Below are 19,898 nucleotides of genomic sequence, written 5' to 3' on the forward strand. Positions count from 1 at the left end.
TCATAAAACAAAAAAAAGGTAAAACGCTTTTTGGCTTACCAATATATAATCCCTTTCATATCTTGTATTTGTTCTGCTCTCTTAATACAGCACACCTTCCTGCCTTACATGCTATAGATACTTGTCTTTGCATCTTCTATTTGCTCTATTTAATTCATTTTTGTCTTCTTATTCAGCCTGAGCACATGCCTGCAAGTCTTCGTGTTCTATTACAGATAAAATACCAGAGTATTTGACAACCTAGTGCTAGTTCATGGGCTTATTAACTTACATTCCTGCAGACAGAGAAAACATGGGTTGAACTGATACAAGTTACAAGTTCTGCAGGGCTGTAGAGGAAATCTCCTGCAGACCACAGAACAAAACTACCTACTGACTTTAACAGAAAAAGAAATCACTGCAGTGTGGCTCTACTCTGGAAAAAAAAAAATAATCACAGATGATAGTTACAATTCATGATCTGAAGACAGACAAGAGTAAAAATCTGCATGGACACTTGACTCGTTTCCGCATTTAAGAGTTCAGTCAAATAGTTCCTGAACTGCACTAGGGAACACAACCACATTAACAGTGTTCAAAGAGATCTGAGACCTCTGAGGTGCCTTATCTATTGTCACCACAATTGAAAACTGAGTACTGCAGAGGGCTACACTATTCACTCACAGTTTCTGGAAAAAGTTCAAACTACAATCATTCTTATGGGAATTACAGACAATGGCTATGAAACCTATATATCTAAGTAGGAGGACACCTAATGTACCCACACACACAAAAGGAGGGGAAAAAACAGCTGTTGTCACAGGATTTTTTACTGAAGGATTCTCATTCACATGATACAGCTTATGTGCTATATTCAGAACAGATTTGCTTTAGCAAAACATGCACACTTCAATATACATAAACCTTGTACACTAAACCTAAGCCAGATTTAGTAACACATTCTAAAACACAACTTTTTTTTTCCCCCCATAGAATGCTGTGGATTCAGGATTAATATGGAACAGAATTGGTTTTGTTACATACCAACATTCTGAAATACTTATGAAACAAAATCAAGAGAACAAAGACTGGCACACTAGACTTGTCTCCCTCTTTGGATTAGAAGATACTTTCTTATGAATGTATTTGAGGTATTTATATGAAGACGTAACTCAAGACAAGATTGTCAGTATGAAAGGTACACAAATTTTAAATTTAAATACACAAATGTAAGTAAACCTTTAGCCTCAAACACATAATTGTATCTTCACTCCTCAAATGGATTTCACACCACTATTCTCAAAATAAGTATATTGCTGCATACTGAAGCGCAATTTGGAAGAAATTAACACATTTTCTAAACAAGGAAAAAGAAACCGATTAATGTCCTAAAGTAATATAACACGCATACTATGGAAACAACTTGGTGTCACTGTTAGTACTCCAACTTTTAAAATAAAATAGGTGCATCTCAAAACGAAACACATACAAAGAATATCTATTAATGTATTACCTTCAAACGACTGGACATATCTTCACAGCAGCTGCTCATCGCTTGTACATCTTCATTTATACTCTCAAGCTCCTAAATAAGTTCAAATATCAGTAACTGTGATTTAAATCAGAAATGCCATGCCTAAGCTGAGCTTCATCCCACCAAAACAAGATGCCCAAGCTACAAGGAACAGATTTGCTCTAGATTCCCTGCTAATGGAGAGAGCGTACCTCTAAAGATCAACGTTCACCTGGGATTTTAATCTGTTTGAAACATCACTTCTCTCTGCGCAAGACTTTTCACCAAATGAAATAAATTATGAAATGGTTTTACTGTAAAAGTACATTTGTCCTGGAAAGTCAAAATCTCTTTGTTTAAACTTTAAATTACATAGCAGTACTCTTGCAAGACAGCTAGCCACACTGTAAAAAATGCTACCTCTTTAACTTGCTTGAATATGTGAACAAATTCTTCATTTATGGCTAAGCTTCGTCGTTCAATGTCTCCACGCAAGTTTCTTCGGGTGCGCAAACTGTTTTCAACAAAAAAGGTTGAGAGAGCCTTGAGTGCTTCCAGCATTTCCTGTAAAATAAACCAAAACACACTTTAGCTTTCCATACAGTTACATTGTGTGCAACCATCCCAAACCCATGGTCTTATAAAAAACAACACTATTACTGGGTTTAGACAAAAAAATACCTACACACAATCCAGATCAGTTCATAAACAAGTAAAATAACTGCTGAGTCTTTCTTACTATATAATCAACCAGGTTGGAAAAGACCTTTAGGATCATCAAGTCCAACCATTACTCCAGGACTACCAAGACCACCACTAAACTACGCCACTGAGGGCCTCACCTACACAGTCATGAGCACTTCCATGGATGTTGAGTCCACCACTTTCCTGGGCAGCCTGTTCCAATACGTGATTACCTCTTTGTGAAGAGATTTTTTGTAATATCCATTTTTTTTTCTAATATCCAAAGAATATACTTGCATGTTATAACACAGAACTTTGACTACTATTTTATAACAGCCTTCATCAGTAAGATCACATTCGGTTAAAGTATGAGCTAACCACAGTTACAAAACACTTAAACCAAACAAGCCTGAGACGCAGCCCGAGCTAAGCAATACAAACCTCCCTCCGATCCGAGGGGATCGGGCAGGTGCTTGGCATGTCAGCGGAGCAGCAGAGAAGAACCGCACTGCTAACGACCGCTGCAAACGTCAGGCTGCGCCTCCGCAGCGGAACTGAGGGTACGACCGGGCTCGCTTCCCAGCCCCGGAGCCTATCGGGGCTCGCTGCCCCTGACGGCTCATCCGGCCGATTCCCCGCAGGACGCTCCCCGCCGGGCAGGCCCGGGCCCCCGCCTCGCCCCTCAGCCGCGCCCGCCCCACCTTATCGTTCTCCAGGCGGGTCTCCAGGATCTTGTTGAGCTTGCGGGACAAGGGGTTGCTGCCAGGGGCCGCCGGCAGCCCCGGGGTGGGGACGGCGGGCAGCTGCGGCGCGGCGGTGTCGGCCATGGCTGCCCCCAGCGCCGCGGCGATGGACCGGCTCCGGCGGAAACGCGCTCCCGAGGCTTTGGTTCCGGGCTGGCCTAGGACGCCAGCCGGCGGCCGCTGAGTGTGGGGAGGTTGGATCCCTGGTACAGGGGGCACTCGGGGGAATGAATAAATCATTTTGGGATGATGATAAGAAAGAGGGTTCGCTTCGTGGGGTCGGAGAGCTGTGGTTCCTGTTCAGTTCTGAGCCCCTTAATACAAGAGAGATACCGAGTTGCTGGAGTGGGTCCTGGGAAGGGCAGTGAGGGTGGTGAAGGGTCTGAAGAATAAGTCTGATAAGGAATGGTTGAGGGGACTGGGGTCGTTTAGTCTGGAGAAGAGACGGCTCAGGGGAAACCTTATTGCTCTCTACAACTACCTGATAGGAGGTTGTAATGAGGTGGGAGTTGGTCTCTTCTCCCCAGTACCAAGTCATAGGACAAGAGGAAACATCCTCAAGCTGCACCAGAGGAGGTTTAGATTGGATGTTAGGAAAAATTTCTTGCAGAGAGGGTGGTCAGGCATTGGAACAGGCTGCCCGGGGAACTGGTGGCATCACCATCCCTGGAAGTGTTCAAAAACTGTGTAGATGAGGCTCTCAGTGACATGGTTTAGTGATGGACTTGGCAGTCTTGGGGTAATGGTTGGACTTGATGGTCTTAGAGGTCTTTCCAACCTGGTTGATTCCATGATTCTGTGATTTAATGCATGAAATAAATGCTTTTGTTACAATCATAATGAAAAAGGAAAAATAAATGGACTCTGAAAGTATTCAAGGCCAGGTTGAATGGGGTTTGAGCAACCTGGTCTAGTGGAAGGTGTCCCTGCCTGTGGTGGGGGCAGAGTGTGTGTGGGGGTGGAACTAGATGATCTTTAAGGCCCCCCTCAACCCAAATCATTCTGATTCTTTATTGCAGAAGCTAATAGCAATGACAGGAAAAACATGTCAAAATGAGGAGGGCATCTTGTTTTGGCTGTGCATTTACTGCCACAGAGGTTCTACCCCTGAAGTCTCCTTGTGGCTTAAGAGTAGCAGATCTGCCTTTCACCATGGTAAAGAGGAGATGTGGCTCCATGAACTAGGGTTTTGGTGGGATCCACATCCCCCGCCATGGCAGCATCAGCCTCCACACCCTGGACAGCCTGGACAGGGGCCTGCAGCCTTGCCACTCTGGTGGTTTGGCTCAAACATCCGCTGGAGCCCGGCTACATGTCCCGCTTTTGTGCTGCAGCCATGACATGTCCCATCTCAAGCACTGAGGTGCAATGAAGGGATATCTGTGAGTGTTTCCAAAGGACGAAAAGCTGGTATGCAGATGAAGGTCAGATGCCATGGAAAGAATTATAGAATTATAGAATGGTCAGAGTTGGAAAGGATCTTAAGATCATCTAGTTCCAACCCCCTTGCCATGGGCAGGGACACCTAAACCATGTTACCAAAGGTTCTGTCCAACCTGGCCTTGAACACTGCCAGGGATGAAGCATTTACCATTTCTTCAGGCAACCCATTCCAGTGCCTCACCACCCTCACAGTAAAGAACTTCTTCCTTATATCTAACCTGAACTTCCCTTCTTTAAGTTTGAATCCGTTACCCCTTGTCCTATTGCTACAGTCCCTAATGAAGAAGCACTCTCCAGCATCCTTATAGACTCCCTTCAGGTACTGGAAGGCTGCTATGAGGTCTCCACGCAGCCTTCTCTTCTCCAGGCTGAACAGCCCCAACTTTCTCAGCCTGTCTTCTTATGGGAGGTGCTCCAGTCCCCTGATCATCCTCATGACTCTCTTCTGGACTTTGGACTTCTAGCTCCATGTCCTTCTTATGTTGAGGACACCAGAACTGCACACAATACTCCAAGTGAGGACTCACAAGAGCAGAGGGGCAGGATCCCCTCCTTTGACCTGCTGGTCACGCTCCTTTTGATGCAGCCCAGGATACGGTTGGCTTTCTGGGCTGCGAGTGCACACTGAAGCCGGCTCATGTTCATTTTCTCATCGACCAGCACCCCCAAGTCCTTCTCTGCAGGGCCGCTCTGAATCTCTTCTTTGCCCACTCTGTAGATGTGCCTGGGATTGCTCCGACCCAGGTGTAGGACCTTGCCCTTGTCATGGTTAAACTTCATGATGTTGGCATCAGCCCACCTCACAAGCGTGTCAAGGTCCCTCTGGATGGCATCCCTTCCCTCCAGCGTATCAACCAAACCACACAGCTTGGTGTCATCGGCAAACTTGCTGTGGGTGCACTCAATCCCACTGTCCATGTCAGCAACAAAGATCTTGAACAAGACCGGTCCCAACCCCGATCCTTGAGGTACACCGCTCATTACTGTTTTCCAACTGGACATTGAGCCATTGATCACAAGTCTTTGTGTGCTGCCTTCCAGCCAGTTCTATATCCACCGAGTAGTCCATCCATCAAATTATATCTCTCCATAGATAGAGACAAGGATGTCGTGCAGGACAGTGTTCAATGCTTTGCGGAAGTCCAGGTAGTTCATGTCAACTGCTTTGCCCCTATCCATCTGTTCTGTGGCCCCATCATAGAAGGCCTACTTCACACAGCTCTTATATGAAAATACAAGGGTGCCACCATCATATTAGCTCTGAAAACAACAGCACCTTGCATATGCAAATTAAAGTTTCTTTCCATTTGTCTGATGGTGTGTTGATCAAAAAGCGAAGTCTCAAGCAGTAGCTTACCTCTTGAGGAGACTTCACACTGCTCTTCTGTAAGGCTTTTCCTGAGAACTATAAGCAGATTGAGTAGCCTTTGCCCAAGATGGAGCACTGATGTTCTGTTTAATTCACTTTTTTTTTCTTTTATTTTGATTCATTTATCTAATGAAAAAATTGTATGATCAGAGCCCCCTTCCTAAAATCTTAGCATGATGGGGCCAGTGATGGGATGTTTTTCTATTTAATTTTTATTTTTGTTTGCTTCCTCACATGGATCCACTACATAAAAGGCCAGGTTTTCTGAACAGCCTGTGCAGTGACTTGTTTCTACTCTCAGCTAGTCAGCAAGCAGGTTTTCAAGTATTTTCAGACACTTGTTTCCCTTAGTTTCTGTTCTTCCACCCCATTACACTGATGTTATTTCCTCTTAGATGTCCTTTATTTCTGACTAAGCTTCTGGGAGACAGGATCTCCCTTCTCCATGTCAGAGGAGATAAAACAGTATGCAGTCATCACAAGTGTGAGCAATTAGTATGTAAGCATGTCAAGAAAATCCTATTATTAGAAAGATTCCCTCTGAGCTATAAATTGGATGCTGTTAGCAGTTTGAACATTTCAAATGCTGCTAACCTGTTGGATGAGTTGACAGAGGGAAGGCACACTTTGAAGTCAAGAAGACCTGAATATCTGAACCGCAGGTGTCAGAAAAGTCAAGACCATTGCTGAGGCTCGTCTGGCAAGTTATACTACAAATATACAAGGAGCCACAAAGATTCTCCTCTATCAGTTGGGACATGAATTTTCTTTTTAAGCACCCAGTTCTGCTTTCAGATGCTCATTGAATGGTGTGCATTTTTGCAAGAATGTGTTTCATGAGCCAGAATGCTTCTAGCTCACGTAACACAGGCCTGGTGGGAACTGATAGGATTCTGAAACAGCATGCATTTATGTGTGCATGAGAAGAAGTAATAAGGGGAGCACTTTTTAACCTCCCACAACTGAAAGAAGTATTTGCATGAGGACACCAAGGTTTATTTTTTGTTCTTCTTTTACGAATATTGGATGCAGCTACAGAAAAAATCCTCATCTGCAGGAAGCTGGTTACAGTAGCTTGCTGCTCAGCTATGCTATCCTTCTGAAAGTGATCATAGCTCTCTATGCTGCAGGCCGTATAGATGGTCAGGTGAGTGGAACTCAGCTTTGCCAGGCTCTCCACTGCACACAGCATAACCCAGATGAAATTCATCATTGCCTTATGTTCTTCACTGATTCTCCGCCATCAAATTGTTTATTAGTTTTTTCCAGCATTGTGTGCTGTGGTTGAGCTAGAAAATCCAGCTGATAGGCCGGAGTACAGGAAAATATTCTGTGTCTTCAAGTCAATTAGAGTTATATCTTTTGATCCTTTATTTTCTGAGAGGTTCATATTGTAGATACTTTCCACCAGACCACATCAGCCCATTCCTTGATCTAACAGTTTTTCTAAAGCTCAGACAGTGTTGATCCCATTCTGCAAATTAAGGTATGACTCTGTGATTATTTGGCCAAAGGTCACCCTGACAGCAACCTGTAGTCATGTAGCGAAACCTGTCTGTGTCCCTTGAAGGTCCAGAGGAATGTACAGTTCTCAAATTTTTGGTTAGCTCATGCTGTTTCACTTGAGGATTTATTGTCATGCCTCCCAGTCAGCAGTAGTGGCTATAATATATGTGATGCTGAATCAGCCACCTGGTTGGAGGGCTGTTTGTTATAACTCACTGAAGAGATAACACAAGCAGTACAATATGCGCTTTAATGCATACCAAACCCATGAAATTTTCCTGTTCATCTTCTGCTAAAAGATACCCCCAACCATTGAGTTCAAGGGAAGCACTGTGTCAGCAAAACTAATAGGGTTTGATCTAAATATATTTGTCCCTAGTACTCTAGAGAATACAGGACTTCTCTAAGTCATCCAACTATCCAATCTAGGTCATCCAACTACATGGCCACATCCTGGGCAAGGTCAATGTCATTGGTCATGGAACTGCCACTCACTTCAGTAGGGGCCCAATATCACCCAGAAAAAATGAAACAAATAGCTTAGATGGTGAAGAACTAATATCTGCTTGTGGCTGACTAACAACATCACCTTAGTGACACTGTGTCTCTGTGGCTGAGATATAAAGCTTATCTTAGTTTGCATGTGCTAATTACTATGTAGATATGTAATAGAGATTATTGTTATGACTATAATAACAATATAGCAATGATGAAGAATATTTTTGGGAAAAATAATTTAAAAAAGTAAAAGCCAGACACAAGCATACACATGGTATATTAACACATATTTATATATATATATAATATATTTATCTATAAATATATTAACACATGATATAATGCTAATGGTGTTTTCCAGGCCTGCTATCCTTTCTCTTCAAGCAATGACTGCCTATATCCTGCTGGCAAAACATCTCAGGAATATGTTCTGTTTTACAAATTAAATAAAAGTAACCCAAACTACTGAACAAATATTACAACTATTCACCATCAGGCAGAGAAACAGTACACTTCACTATGTCCTGATCTCATGTGAAGTCAGTCTCTAGTGAAGAAAATCTGGTGAATACCTAAATTAATGGGCAGTGCTTCCATATCAGCTAACCAGCGCAAGGCCATTTATGGGATTATGACATGGCCATGCCATGGATCATGAGAAGCCAAAGGTATAGCTAATAAAACATAGGAATGATGGCATTAGAAAAAATGCATTTTGAGTAAATATATCAGGAGCACAAGTTTTAACACAGACCATAATGGCTGCAAGCTTGGCAGAGTTCTGTGACATTGCGATCCCTTAATGGAAATCCAGACCACTGCCTTAAGCCACCACACCAAGTGATGAACCATGGCTACTTCTCACTGAAATGCCTGCATAGCTTAGGCATTCTTGTTATCCCAGGAACCCAATCACCATGGTCGCTTTGTGTTTATGGTTCAAGTCACTGAAGACACATGATAAATATAACGTATATTGCTGCCATTCAGGATTAATACAGAATTTCAACATAGTATTACTCTGCTTTGCAAGACAAGTATATAGTAATAAAATCTATAACAAAGTGCATTTTTGTAGCCTTTTCTATTTCATTCTCTCTTCATTGACTGGCTGGTCTCTGAAACCTATTTGTCTTTTCCAAAGCCCCTTTTAAATTCCTGTTGTATATCTTTTGCCACCTTGCTCTTTATGTACCTACCCACACACACACTTCTGCCACACAAGCAGGGTAGTATGACAGGCTTCTCTCAGCTCCAGCCTATTTCCTTACCATAGTCACTATCCAAAGTACAGTTGTTTAGCATTAATAACTGCTGTACTGGATGTCGTGGCTGTTCCTTGAGATGTAGTTGCATAAGATGATGATAGATTTCTCACCTTGCTAACCCAGCAAATCTTGCACAAATGTTCATATTGGCACAGGAGAGACAAGAATATATTGCCAGCAACTCTGGGGGATAGGACTTCCCTTTCAAAGGGTGTCTATCAATTATATCAGGTGAAGTGAATCTGGAACCGTGAGGGCACAAAGAACTTTTGAGGGGACAAGCAGCGGTGTGGCAGAGAGGCAAAAGTGGGGCAGCTTCACCACAAAAGCCATCATCTTGTGAAACTGCAACTTATGGATGTTGCTAGTGCAAGTCATATAAAAATACTGACAATCATGGCAATTTTCATAGTAGCCTTACAATATCAACCTGATTTTACATGTAAGGGTGTCATAAGCAGGTTTTCCTAGTGTTCATACCAATTCTGTTTGGGTCAATTTAATGGAACTTTATTGCTATAGCAGGAAAAGTGAAAGTTTCCAAAATGCTAGAAGTCACACTCTATCAGGAGAGAAGCAAAACAACTTCTCAGGAGCAACGATGTGGTGCTACCTGGTATATTTGGATTTGATTTCCTCTGTAAAGTTGAGTCAGAAGTGTCCTCTGGGCTTGCCTCCACCATTCATCTTTGTGTGTCAGCTCATGCAGCACTTCCAAAGCCTTGGCGAGATGCCATCACCCTCAGAGATGCTGTAGAGCTGCAGTGGATAAAAATAACTTATTACTTAACAGCTGACACTGGTCGCAGTCACTGCAGATGGGTTGCAAATAATTTCTCTGCAAAGATCTGCTCACCTCCAGAAGAAATATGTTTAAGCCTGCGGTTTCTAACTAAAATTACCTGCCACCCCTTTCTGGTGGTCATTTCTGCCTTCATGATATTATTACATGACTGGCATCCCCATGACCAGTGCTGATGCACTGGCAGCCAATGATTATGTTCCCAAGTGAAGGCAAAGATCACAGGAAGCAGCCTTGTTTCTAAGCTTTGACTTCTCTGGTGTATATTTATCCATTTTCAATCTGAAATAGTAGGACTGGAATGAGCCTGGGCACTTCTGCCAAGAGCAGGCATCATGGTGGTTACCTAGCCTGTCCCAGACCCTGCTGGGTGGTTCTAGGACAGCTGTCAGGAGCATGGTGATGGGCTGCCTGCACTAAAATGTAGAGGGAGGACAGCTCAGCTTTGCCACCCTGGGTGATGCAGCTGTCAGATGGCTGAATGGTACTGATGTCACTGTGATAACATTGGAAGGCAAAGCTTTGTGCGTTTTGTTGCTCAGACGAGAGTTTTGCCAACCTAGGAGCTCTATGTCACCTACTGCAGCCGAGGAGGTTGTTTCGGCTGGTGTACGGCATGGCATCAGCAGCTATCTGAAGCACTCACATTCCCTGGCAGGAGCTCAAGGAGCATTTCCAGCAACCTCCAATTACAGTATTAATTACAAAAGACTAAGTTCTCCAGTAGAGGCCCTGAGCTTCCTTTGCATGCAACTAGCAAGGACTTTCTTGTCCATGCAGATAGAGCTCTCTTCAGAATATCATCAGCTTGTTTATACATCACCCATCATTGTCAGCTTCCCTTAAACAATGAGACATTAAAACATTGTTGTGCATGCAGAGCACATGCCTTTCAAAAAGCAAATGTCATGTTGAGTGAACTGCCAATCTGGAGGTGTTGAAAGGATATTATAATGTTAATTTTGATGATCAGTGGCTTCTTTCTACTTCTGTTCCATACTAGCCTTTTGTGTGATAACCTCTAGAATCCTAATAATACTGACACAGTAACATCTTAAAGAGAAGCATCAGGTGCCTTAACCAGCTTGCAGATCGCAGATTGCAGCACTAACTGGCAAAAATAAGCAGACTGTCTCCAAGCAATATTTGTGCCTCACTGTGGAAAGCTTATGGCAAGAAATGCCCATAGTGGCATGGAGCGAGACTTTCCTTTCAGTGGTCAAAAAGAAGATTATTTTGCTGCTCTATTAGTGATGTGATTGCTGACCCACATCTGATATAGGAAGTTCTGAATACTAAGTGACCCGAATCTCCTTTAGCTGTCTTCAATTTGGATACCTGAAGACTTGAAGACAAAATTAAGTACTTATGGTAGGATACATCTCACCAGTCTTCTACCATGTAAAGGTCAAGGGTGAAGCCCATAGTTAACTGTCCTATCAGAGGAGTACAAGAAAGGCACTTTCAGAAGGCCTTATCCCGAGCTAGTCCTTTAAACTGGCTTCATAGAAAACCTGTGTGATGGGTCGTTGACTAGACACTTAAGTTTTTTCACCCTTATTGGCCTGACTGTGGCTTTTGATTTCTCTGCAAATAATACTGTGTATATCCCAGCTTCTGTGCTGCAGAAATGAAACACTGTGCTTGAATCCTGTTTTAAGCCAAGACTCTCCTTATGCATATGGGGAAGGGGGGTTATTTTACAATTAAATAAATAAAATGTCTTACTTTCACAGTAAAATGATCCACTTGGTGCCTGTAGGCATGTGAAATATCATCAAGATGTATATATTTTTGGGTGACATATCATGGACTTCCCAGCTGCAAAGGTAGAACTGCCCAAGGGCTATTTGATTTTCACACCTGAAACAGAAAAACTTCTAGGTTTTCATTCATAAATCAATGGTGCTGTCCAGTTCATACCTGCTACTTCTGTTTCCTCTTCTTCTGTGCCTCCTTTCTTTATTAATTTTGTCATCTCTCTGTCTTCTCATGCAAATCCATCTCTCGGAGATATATGTTCCACTCTGTCAGAGATATGCCTACTTGGGATGCATTACTCACCTTCTCAGATACCAATATTAATCCAATTTTCTTTTAGCATGATGGGATTTGGACACAATTTCTATTATCAGTAGTGGAGATATTATGCCAGCATACCACCACAGGGATATCAGCTTGTGTCTGATTCATGGAAATGAATAGCTGTTTTATGAAAGACTTGTGCATGAGCAGGAATATGTGTATTGAGCTCCATTCTCCAAAGTCTTGGACACAGGCTTGAAGATGTGCTTAAGCACTTGGTGTTTCATGGCCAGAGTTTCTGTGTTTTACATGGTTGAACCAAAGTTCCTTTCTTTTTTCAGTCACTGAAGTTAACAGAAGGATTCATGGATGGGTATTGCAGTATAAATTAGAAGAAATAAGATGGTTGCAAAGAAAGAGGAAAGACAACTTTCACTGCATCAGATAGGAAGGATGCAATGCCTTCCTGAATTTGTCCTCCTCATCACTGCCTCTGCCACATTCTGCCTCATTTTCCTTTAGATGGTGAAAGAGCTCAGCAATGGGCGGTTCTTCAGTATGCAGAGCTACCACAAAGTCCTCTCTTCTTAAATGTGAAAGTGGCTTAGCAAATATAGAATCATAGAATCATAGAATAGTTAGGGTTGGAAAGGACCTCAAGATCATCTAGTTCCAGCCCCCCTGCCATGGGCAGGGACATCTCACACTAAACCATCTCACCCAAGGCTTCCTCTAGGCTGGCCTTGAACACCACCAGGGATGGAGCATTTACAACCTCCCTGGGCAAATTCACAACCTACCTACTCTAAGGACAGCTTATGGTGTATATTTGAGTGAAGGAATTTTTGTTTAAAAAAAAATAGTCCTTGGTTTAATGGGTAATTTCCCTTGAAAATGGTAAACTGCAAATTAAATGGCAAAAAGCAATTAATTATTGAAATGATAATATCCTTATAAAGGTTAAGAGGTAATATAAATGAAGTTCCTGTGAGCACATTAATGGAATTACTATCTTCCTCCTTATAAGTGGCAACTGTAACGACCTTGCTAATTAGCTATTTCAGCAGGAAAAGGAATATTGAAATATGTAGTTATATTGCAGAAGCACAATCTATGACAAGGTTATTTTGCTACTACATAATACAGAGAGAACCCTTCTACATGCAGTGAAGAGCTCTTCCCAGAGCATGCAGCTTTTGGTGGAAACAAGAAACTGCATTTGAATGACATAGGAAGAACAACTTCTAATCTGAAGGATAACAGGAGTCAAAGCAAAAGGTTTAACACGGATACACAGGCCAAGATACACCTCTCTTCAGCTCACTGCAGCCTCCCTGTGAACACAAGGCATGGCCAGAACATGATTTGACCCACTGTGTTTGAATAGGAACCAGTTGCTCCCCAGGCACAGGTAGCCTGGACTCTACAACCCAGTCTGGGTCTCAGGTACTGCCTGTGCAGTATCTGTAATATGTGGTGATATATATGTATAATACAAAAATGCATAGCTATGTAGGTATATGAATACTGTATATACTGGATTTTCTATTGACAAGTCTTTTAGGAAGCTTTAAAAAATGAGCTTAGTTCTTCCCCCACTGAGAACATGTTTTGGACATTGATACATGGCAAAGTGGGCACTGTTTGCATTTCAGCATTGAGATGCAAGAGATGGCATTCCAATTTTCCTGTGAATGAATCTGTGGGAGATGACAGGGATTCACCCTGCATGGAACCACCTGAGAGCGGTACAAACCTCAGGGTATGATGGGGAGGAAATGAGCTTCCACTTGTAGAACAAATTTGCCTTTGTCCCCAACAAAAGGATTTTCATCTTTCCTTTCTAAAAACCCCAGAAATCATTAGCATCATGCTTGGGAATGTGATCTAATATAGTGACCTAGATGCAAATGATTGCTAGAGCTCAGGGGGAGAAGCAGCTCAGCTCCAGTTCTGCAGCAAAGGGCTGGGGGGAGGAACATGTCACTGCCTTCCATCCCCATCTCAGATACACATGGTTTATGCAAACTGTGACACTAAAGTCACCATTTGTGTAAATGCACCTCAGGAAACTCAATATAATGGCACAGGGCTATTAGAAATCACTCAAACTTTGTGTAAAATAGAAACAAACTCTGCTCTCTGCCCCCACTTTTCATGCACATGCCTTTGTCTGCAGCCCGCACCAAATGCTTCAGCAGGAAGAAAGACCAAATCCCCTGCTATTTCTACAGAGCCCAGGAGGTGTGAAGCCCCCCTGTGCTTGCAGGCTGGCCTGTCCCTTTTTCCACCAGTTCTCCATGCCCTCCCTGTCCTGGACACCCAGCGAGTGCCACTTGAGCAGCACCGAGCACCACTACAGCCTCTACTGCACCAGGCACCCTATGGAGCTAACCCGAGGAGCAGCCCGCTTCTGGCCCTTGTTTTAAAATGTGACCCTCAGCTTAAAGCTGATCCCTAATTGAGGCTTTAATTTAAAAAGAAAAATCTTCTGGTTGCATGTGCCCTTAAAAAATCTTTTTTCTCTGGACGCACATGCCATGAATTGCAAGAAAACACTGTGGCAATACCTGTTTGTGGCACATTCCCCACATCTTTATTTAATAGTGTCAAGGGAAGACAGACAGAGATTTCCCTGGTAAATAAGATGCCACAATTGAATTATTTGTATTGGTTCTATATGCACAGAAAACATGCTGCCAGTTTCTTACCAGGAAATCACTCATTCATCATCCAGACATTCCTTATTTTTCAAAGTCCACTTGGGAACAGTGGAAATTTAGGATTGAAATCATCCTTGTTTTTCCTGAGTTTGTGCAGGACTAAGCCAATTCCCTGTTGAAGGAGGATGAGTCTGGGACCTGTCATCCCAGAGCTGTCACCTTGGCAGTGTCTGCGAGGGCAGAGCAGGCATTCCTCCTTTCAGCTGCGAGGCTGGTGCAGAATAAATGCTCTCTGGCCTCTCCCACAGCCACCAGGCTTGTCAGCAGCAGGACACAAAAGAGATAATCAGTAGCTTGATTTGCTGTAGCTACTATTTTAGAGCCTTGTAAAATGCAGATCACCTGGTGGCTTTTATATAATAGATAATAAGTAATAGTTTTATAAAGATGAAACAGCATAGGGAGGGTTTATGGCAAATAATAAAGGATGTTGCTTTTTTCTTATGTTACACTGACATGTTGTTTGTATGTGCATGTGTATTGGTTAACAGACTGATGTTAACAATAGTGTTATATCCAGTAAGGCAACTGTCCTCCAGAAGTGTGTTCTGTTCATATACTGTCAGTAATATGATTTATAAAAATTGCCACCACAAAAATAAGCCCTAATCATAATGCAGTTTTGGAATGGAAGTGGAGAGAGGATTTTTTGCTCAGAGCTAAGTTTTTAGGCCAGGATTCAGGTTTAGATGCCAGCCCCAGTTCTTGGGACTCTAGTTCCTCCCACAGTAGAAAACATGCAATGTGTTTGACGTGGAAAAGACACCACATGGATGTGCTGACTTGAATTTGTTTTCTTACCTTCCTTGGAGAAATTTGCAGGTGTTAGATTTGTGGTTATCTTTTTCTGCCTATTGAGTTGATTTTGTTTTTTCCCAGCTGCTGGGATTGGACATATTTCAGGCAAATATATTAATTATCAGATTATTTTCCTAGCAGTACTTGTCTGTTTGGTTTTTAGTGACTGTATTTGAATAATTGGGTTGACTTTCTGTTGCTCCCAGTATGCAGCCTCAAGTCTATTGTTGTGCCTACACCTTTCTTTTTCATTTGAAATCAAGTACAGACATGACCTGAAGATCCAGTTTTGTAAGATGCTCGGAACCATGTCTGCATGATCACTCTCCTGCAGACCACACAAGAGAAAACCAGATCGTGGCCTGCAAGATCAAAACGTCTTTTTATGTCAAAGACTGAAGAATAAGATGGAGGTTTAGTAGCTGCTTAATTTTCCTCATGGTTTGGGAACATACATATTTCCCTATGGCATTTTATAGAGAGTGGATTGTGTTACAGGATATGCTGTAATGGAAGAGTCTCTGGCTGAGCCTGTGATGTGTATATTAGTGAGGATTGAGTCAGGTTCGGTGATACCATCCTCTCTCTTTATTCTGCTGCTCTGATTAGCTCCATCAAGTCTGTAGGGCCCCAGCTGTAACAGCAGCTTAGTCAATGGGTCAGGGAGAAGAGAAATGGTAAAATCTATAGGCATATTTCCCCATCTCCCTGTTAGGGTAGTTTTCTGACAGTGTATTCACGGGTGTTTGATCCAGTCTGACTTCCAGTGGTTCCAGCAGTGGGGAATCTGGAACTCAGGTTCCCTTGACCAACTCTGAAGCATATTCTCTTAAATTTCAAAACACTAGAACCAGTTTTTAAAGCAGCTGCTATTTCAGTATAGACAAGACCCTGGGGACCATGACTTTTATCGCTCTGCTCCGAGGAGGTCTCTCTGCTTTTGTGGTTAGGAGAGAGACTGTGGATCCTGAAGCATCACATGATAACTCCCGTTTTCTTTCAGACAGGCTAGATGTGGACTGAAATATTTCCGCTAACTTTCCCAGCAGAAATACTTCTATGCACAATGTTCTCTGAAAGCGAGCAAATGCAGATACAGTTGAAGCATGCTGTGTTGTAAACATTAGGAAAATATGGAATGAGAGTTTGGATGTTAACTTATACACACAATGTGTTTAATTTGTTTCTAATCAAAACAAAACTCCTTCTCTGACAGAAAATGGACTGTGAAATAAAGCTTATTGCCTTACAAGTGCCAAAGTCATGCAGCCAGCTTGTGGGGGCATTCAGAGACAGCTGGCAAGATAAGATGCTTCAGGAGAGATGCAGAATTCAGTGTACAGTTTCTGTGAGGGAATGGAGGATGGCAGCAGCTCAGGGAGTGAATGTAAAGGCCATATAAGGGAAGTAAATGAACTGCTGTAGAGATGCCATTAGCAAAGCAAACACTGACTTGGGGACCTTGGCATATACCATGGAAGAGATAAATTGCATGAATAAATGCATACTTGTTTGCTTCTGCCTAGGTTTACAAAGCTAGTTTTAACTGAGACACTGTTCACATGTGTGAAACAAAGTTTTTCCACAATTTTAATGCCAAGCAATTTCTACCCATGTCTAATCCCAACACATGCCTAATTTAGACACATTTATCACAATTTCATTATAAGCAAGGCCCCTGGCCAAGGAAAGAATGTCAGACTGGGTCTTTAAACAATTGTGGGGTTAGTAACAGTACTTGATTCTTCTCTTTCTTTACACCAAAAGCACAGTTCAAGTGACACAGGGAGCTTAGTATCCCTGCCATTACAGGCACTGGTACAATGAATAGCAGGAGGTAAAACACCTGACTGAGCTAGGTGAAGGCACGCAAGCAGTAAATGAAGAGTGTCTATGCTCATGGAGCAGTGCACAGCTCCCTGCCAAAGTGGAGACCTGAGAGCCTCTCAGAGGTGGAGGCTTGGCACCAGGCAGACAGCTGATTTGAGGGGAGAGTGCTAGAATGGTATGCTGCAGAGCAGGCTCCAGCTCTCAGCCTTGGGAAAGTCACACCAGCTCTCTTTCTGCCTGCACATCTGTGGGCACATCCACATTCATGTTTTGGTGTGGATCAAGGGCATGCTTTTGAAGTGAATCTCCAGATCAGCCTCACCAGGCTGCAGTTCATTCAGCAGTGGTGAGTACACAAAGTGGGTGTACAGGGCACTGAGGCAGAATTCAAACTTCAGGACCGCATCTGATGTGTTCTGAGTGCTCATGGAGTCCTCAGTCCATAGACCTAGGTTGGAGTAAACCTGAAAAATAAAACTGTGGAAAAGTGTGAACATATTCAGGTCCTCAGCACCAACTGATCGGATCAGACTAATCCACATTACTCACTAATACAGGTGTATACCATGAGGATATAGCCTAGAGGTAGCCAGGGGTGGCATGGTTCTTTCGGGAGTATGCCTTCACTGTCTTCCTTGTGAAACACATTATTGCACATATTCTAGCACTCAGCCTACATTTAACCTAATTCTTTGATTTGAAGCACTTTTCCTTAAAGAATACGCTTGAAATGTCAGTATGGAAAACTCGATCTTGCTAGATACGTTCCAATCCATTTTTTATCCCTTGAGAAAATACGCATTTTCAGTAGTGTTCTGATTTTAAGACTTTGCATTATGGGGGAAAATGGGAAAGTCTTATAAAAAAAAACCTCAAACCCAATAATGTGGTTAAGTAATTTAATTCTGAACATGACTGTTGTTACTATTAAATGGTGTAAACACAGGCTGAGTGCAATAAGCCTCATTTCCATTTAGCATTAATAATATTAATGATCAGTACTTAAATCACGTACCATGTTCCAGCACTGAAGAAGAAACATTACAAAAGAGATTTTGCATGTCTGGTGCTGATACAATTTAAACCTGGCATAAAATAGTCTTCCCTCTGAAGGAATTTATTCAAGCTGCAGGGCGGGGAGGAAAAAGCCGAATAGGAAATCTCCCTTTCTCACAGAGGCTCCGTGTGCACCATCCCTCCTCGCCCCCAGAAGGCAACCCCTCCCCAAAACTTTCCCACTGAAGACACTCTGGGAAAGGACTGGAGCTCCTGCCTCGCTGTTCGCATTAACCCAGCCGCGATGAGCTGCTGGGTGCTGTGGTCACATTTACTCCCGCTGTAGACCAGGCTCCCGAGCTGTTGCTATCAAAATGCTGGATCAGCAGCTCGCATGCAGACAGACAGACACACACACGCCCACCCCCATCAGGAGATTAGCCCATATTTTCCCATGTAAGGGCTGCAGCCTTCCTCTTTCCTTCTAACACTCCTTCCCCGCCGGCTTTTTCCTCTTCTGCCCTCTCCCCCTTCTCCGGCAGCGGCTCCACAGTTCCCCACGCCCCGCAGGCAGCCGCCGAGCTGCGGCGGGCGGAGAGGAGCCCGGCGCCGCCGCAGCGCTCCCCGCCGCTCCCAGACCGAGCGGCCCCAGCCCGGCCCGAAGAGCCGTGACCCACCGCTCCGGCCCCCGAGAACCGAGACCCACCGCTCCGGCCCCCGAGAACCGCGACCCACCGCCCCGGCCCCCGAGAACCGAGACCCACCGCCCCAGCCCCGGCTGGGCTCGGGAAGCCGGGACCCCCACCCCGCCCCGACCCCTCGGAGCCGTGACCCTTCCCCCCCCCAGGGAGGGCTCGGGGGACCCCATTCTTCGCCGTGGCCTGTCCGCCGCTTCCGCCGCTCGGGCGCTCGCCCCCGACCCCGTCCGCGGCCCCGCAACAGCGCCGTCCGCGGCAGGTCCCGCCCGGGGAGGCGGCGGCGGGGGAAGGGGGAGGAGAGGCGGCGGAGTGCATTGCCTGCCGAGGAATCAAAAGCGCGGAGAGAGGAACGTGCGGAGGAGGGGAGGGAAGGACGGACGGGCCGGGCTGGGGAGGGTCCCTGTCCCGCCCGCCTCGGAGCGCCCGCGTCGCCTTCGCGGCGGCACCGCCGAGAGTCGCTTGGGGCGGCCGCCAGCCGCCGGCCCCACGCCCCGGCTCCGCGCCCATGTGCTCCTGGCAGCCGCGACGGGCGAGCCTCGCGCACGGCGTGTCAGTAAGTAGCCCTTCTCCTCCCCGGCACCTTCCCGGACCCGGGCCGGCACCCTCGTCACCCAATTCCTCCTGCTTCTCCCAGACCCCTGCTCTCTCGGACCCCTGAACCCTCTTCCTGTCACGGAGTCCTGACCTACCGCACTCCCTGCGCGCTGCATCTCCCGCATGACTCCGGTTCCCTGAGCCCTCAGAACCTCCTTTCCTTCCAGACCCGTGACCACCCTGCGCGGCCACATCTTCTGCAGTCCCGGACCCTCTGCCCCTCCCGGATCCTTCTTGCCCGCTCCGGCCCGCATCCCTTGTCCGTTCCACCGGACCCTCCAGACTCCCTTTTCCTCCCGTATCCCCAGTCCCCTTGCCTTCCCGCATCCTACCCCTCCCGGGCCCCCGTTCTTCCTGGATCTCCCTGCCACCAGGACCGCTTTCCCTTCCCGGCCCCTCTGTCTTCTCGGCTCTACGTCCTTCTGGCCC

General features: G+C 44.7%; 2 protein-coding genes and 1 long non-coding RNA gene across 3 annotated transcripts in view; 1 reads left to right on the forward strand and 2 right to left on the reverse strand.

Moving 5' to 3' along the window:
* Positions 1-3,096, reverse strand: part of COG6 (component of oligomeric golgi complex 6) — a 56,108-nt gene extending 53,012 nt beyond the window's left edge. Inside the window, exons 1-3 of the mRNA XM_065678339.1 lie at positions 2,878-3,096; positions 1,913-2,056; positions 1,493-1,564 (exon numbers count right to left, since the gene is read on the reverse strand). Coding sequence (XP_065534411.1) covers positions 1,493-1,564; positions 1,913-2,056; positions 2,878-3,003 — 342 coding nt within the window. The 5' untranslated portion in view covers positions 3,004-3,096. The remainder of the gene's footprint in view (positions 1-1,492; positions 1,565-1,912; positions 2,057-2,877) is intronic.
* A 13,408-nt stretch (positions 3,097-16,504) lies between these two features.
* Positions 16,505-18,987, reverse strand: LOC136013861 (uncharacterized). The gene is made up of 2 exons (XR_010612431.1): positions 18,197-18,987; positions 16,505-17,645 (listed from the first exon to the last, which is right to left on the reverse strand). It is a non-coding gene; the product is annotated as an uncharacterized LOC136013861 (long non-coding RNA).
* Positions 18,988-19,107: 120 nt separating this feature from the next.
* The window catches only part of LHFPL6 (LHFPL tetraspan subfamily member 6), a 140,114-nt gene continuing 139,323 nt past the window's right edge, over positions 19,108-19,898 (forward strand). Inside the window, exon 1 of the mRNA XM_065678340.1 lies at positions 19,108-19,428. The gene's annotated coding sequence lies outside the window, so the exon portion shown is untranslated. The remainder of the gene's footprint in view (positions 19,429-19,898) is intronic.

The sequence above is a fragment of the Lathamus discolor genome, chromosome 4 (assembly GCF_037157495.1).
Source record: "Lathamus discolor isolate bLatDis1 chromosome 4, bLatDis1.hap1, whole genome shotgun sequence".
Lineage (NCBI taxonomy): Eukaryota > Metazoa > Chordata > Aves > Psittaciformes > Psittacidae > Lathamus > Lathamus discolor.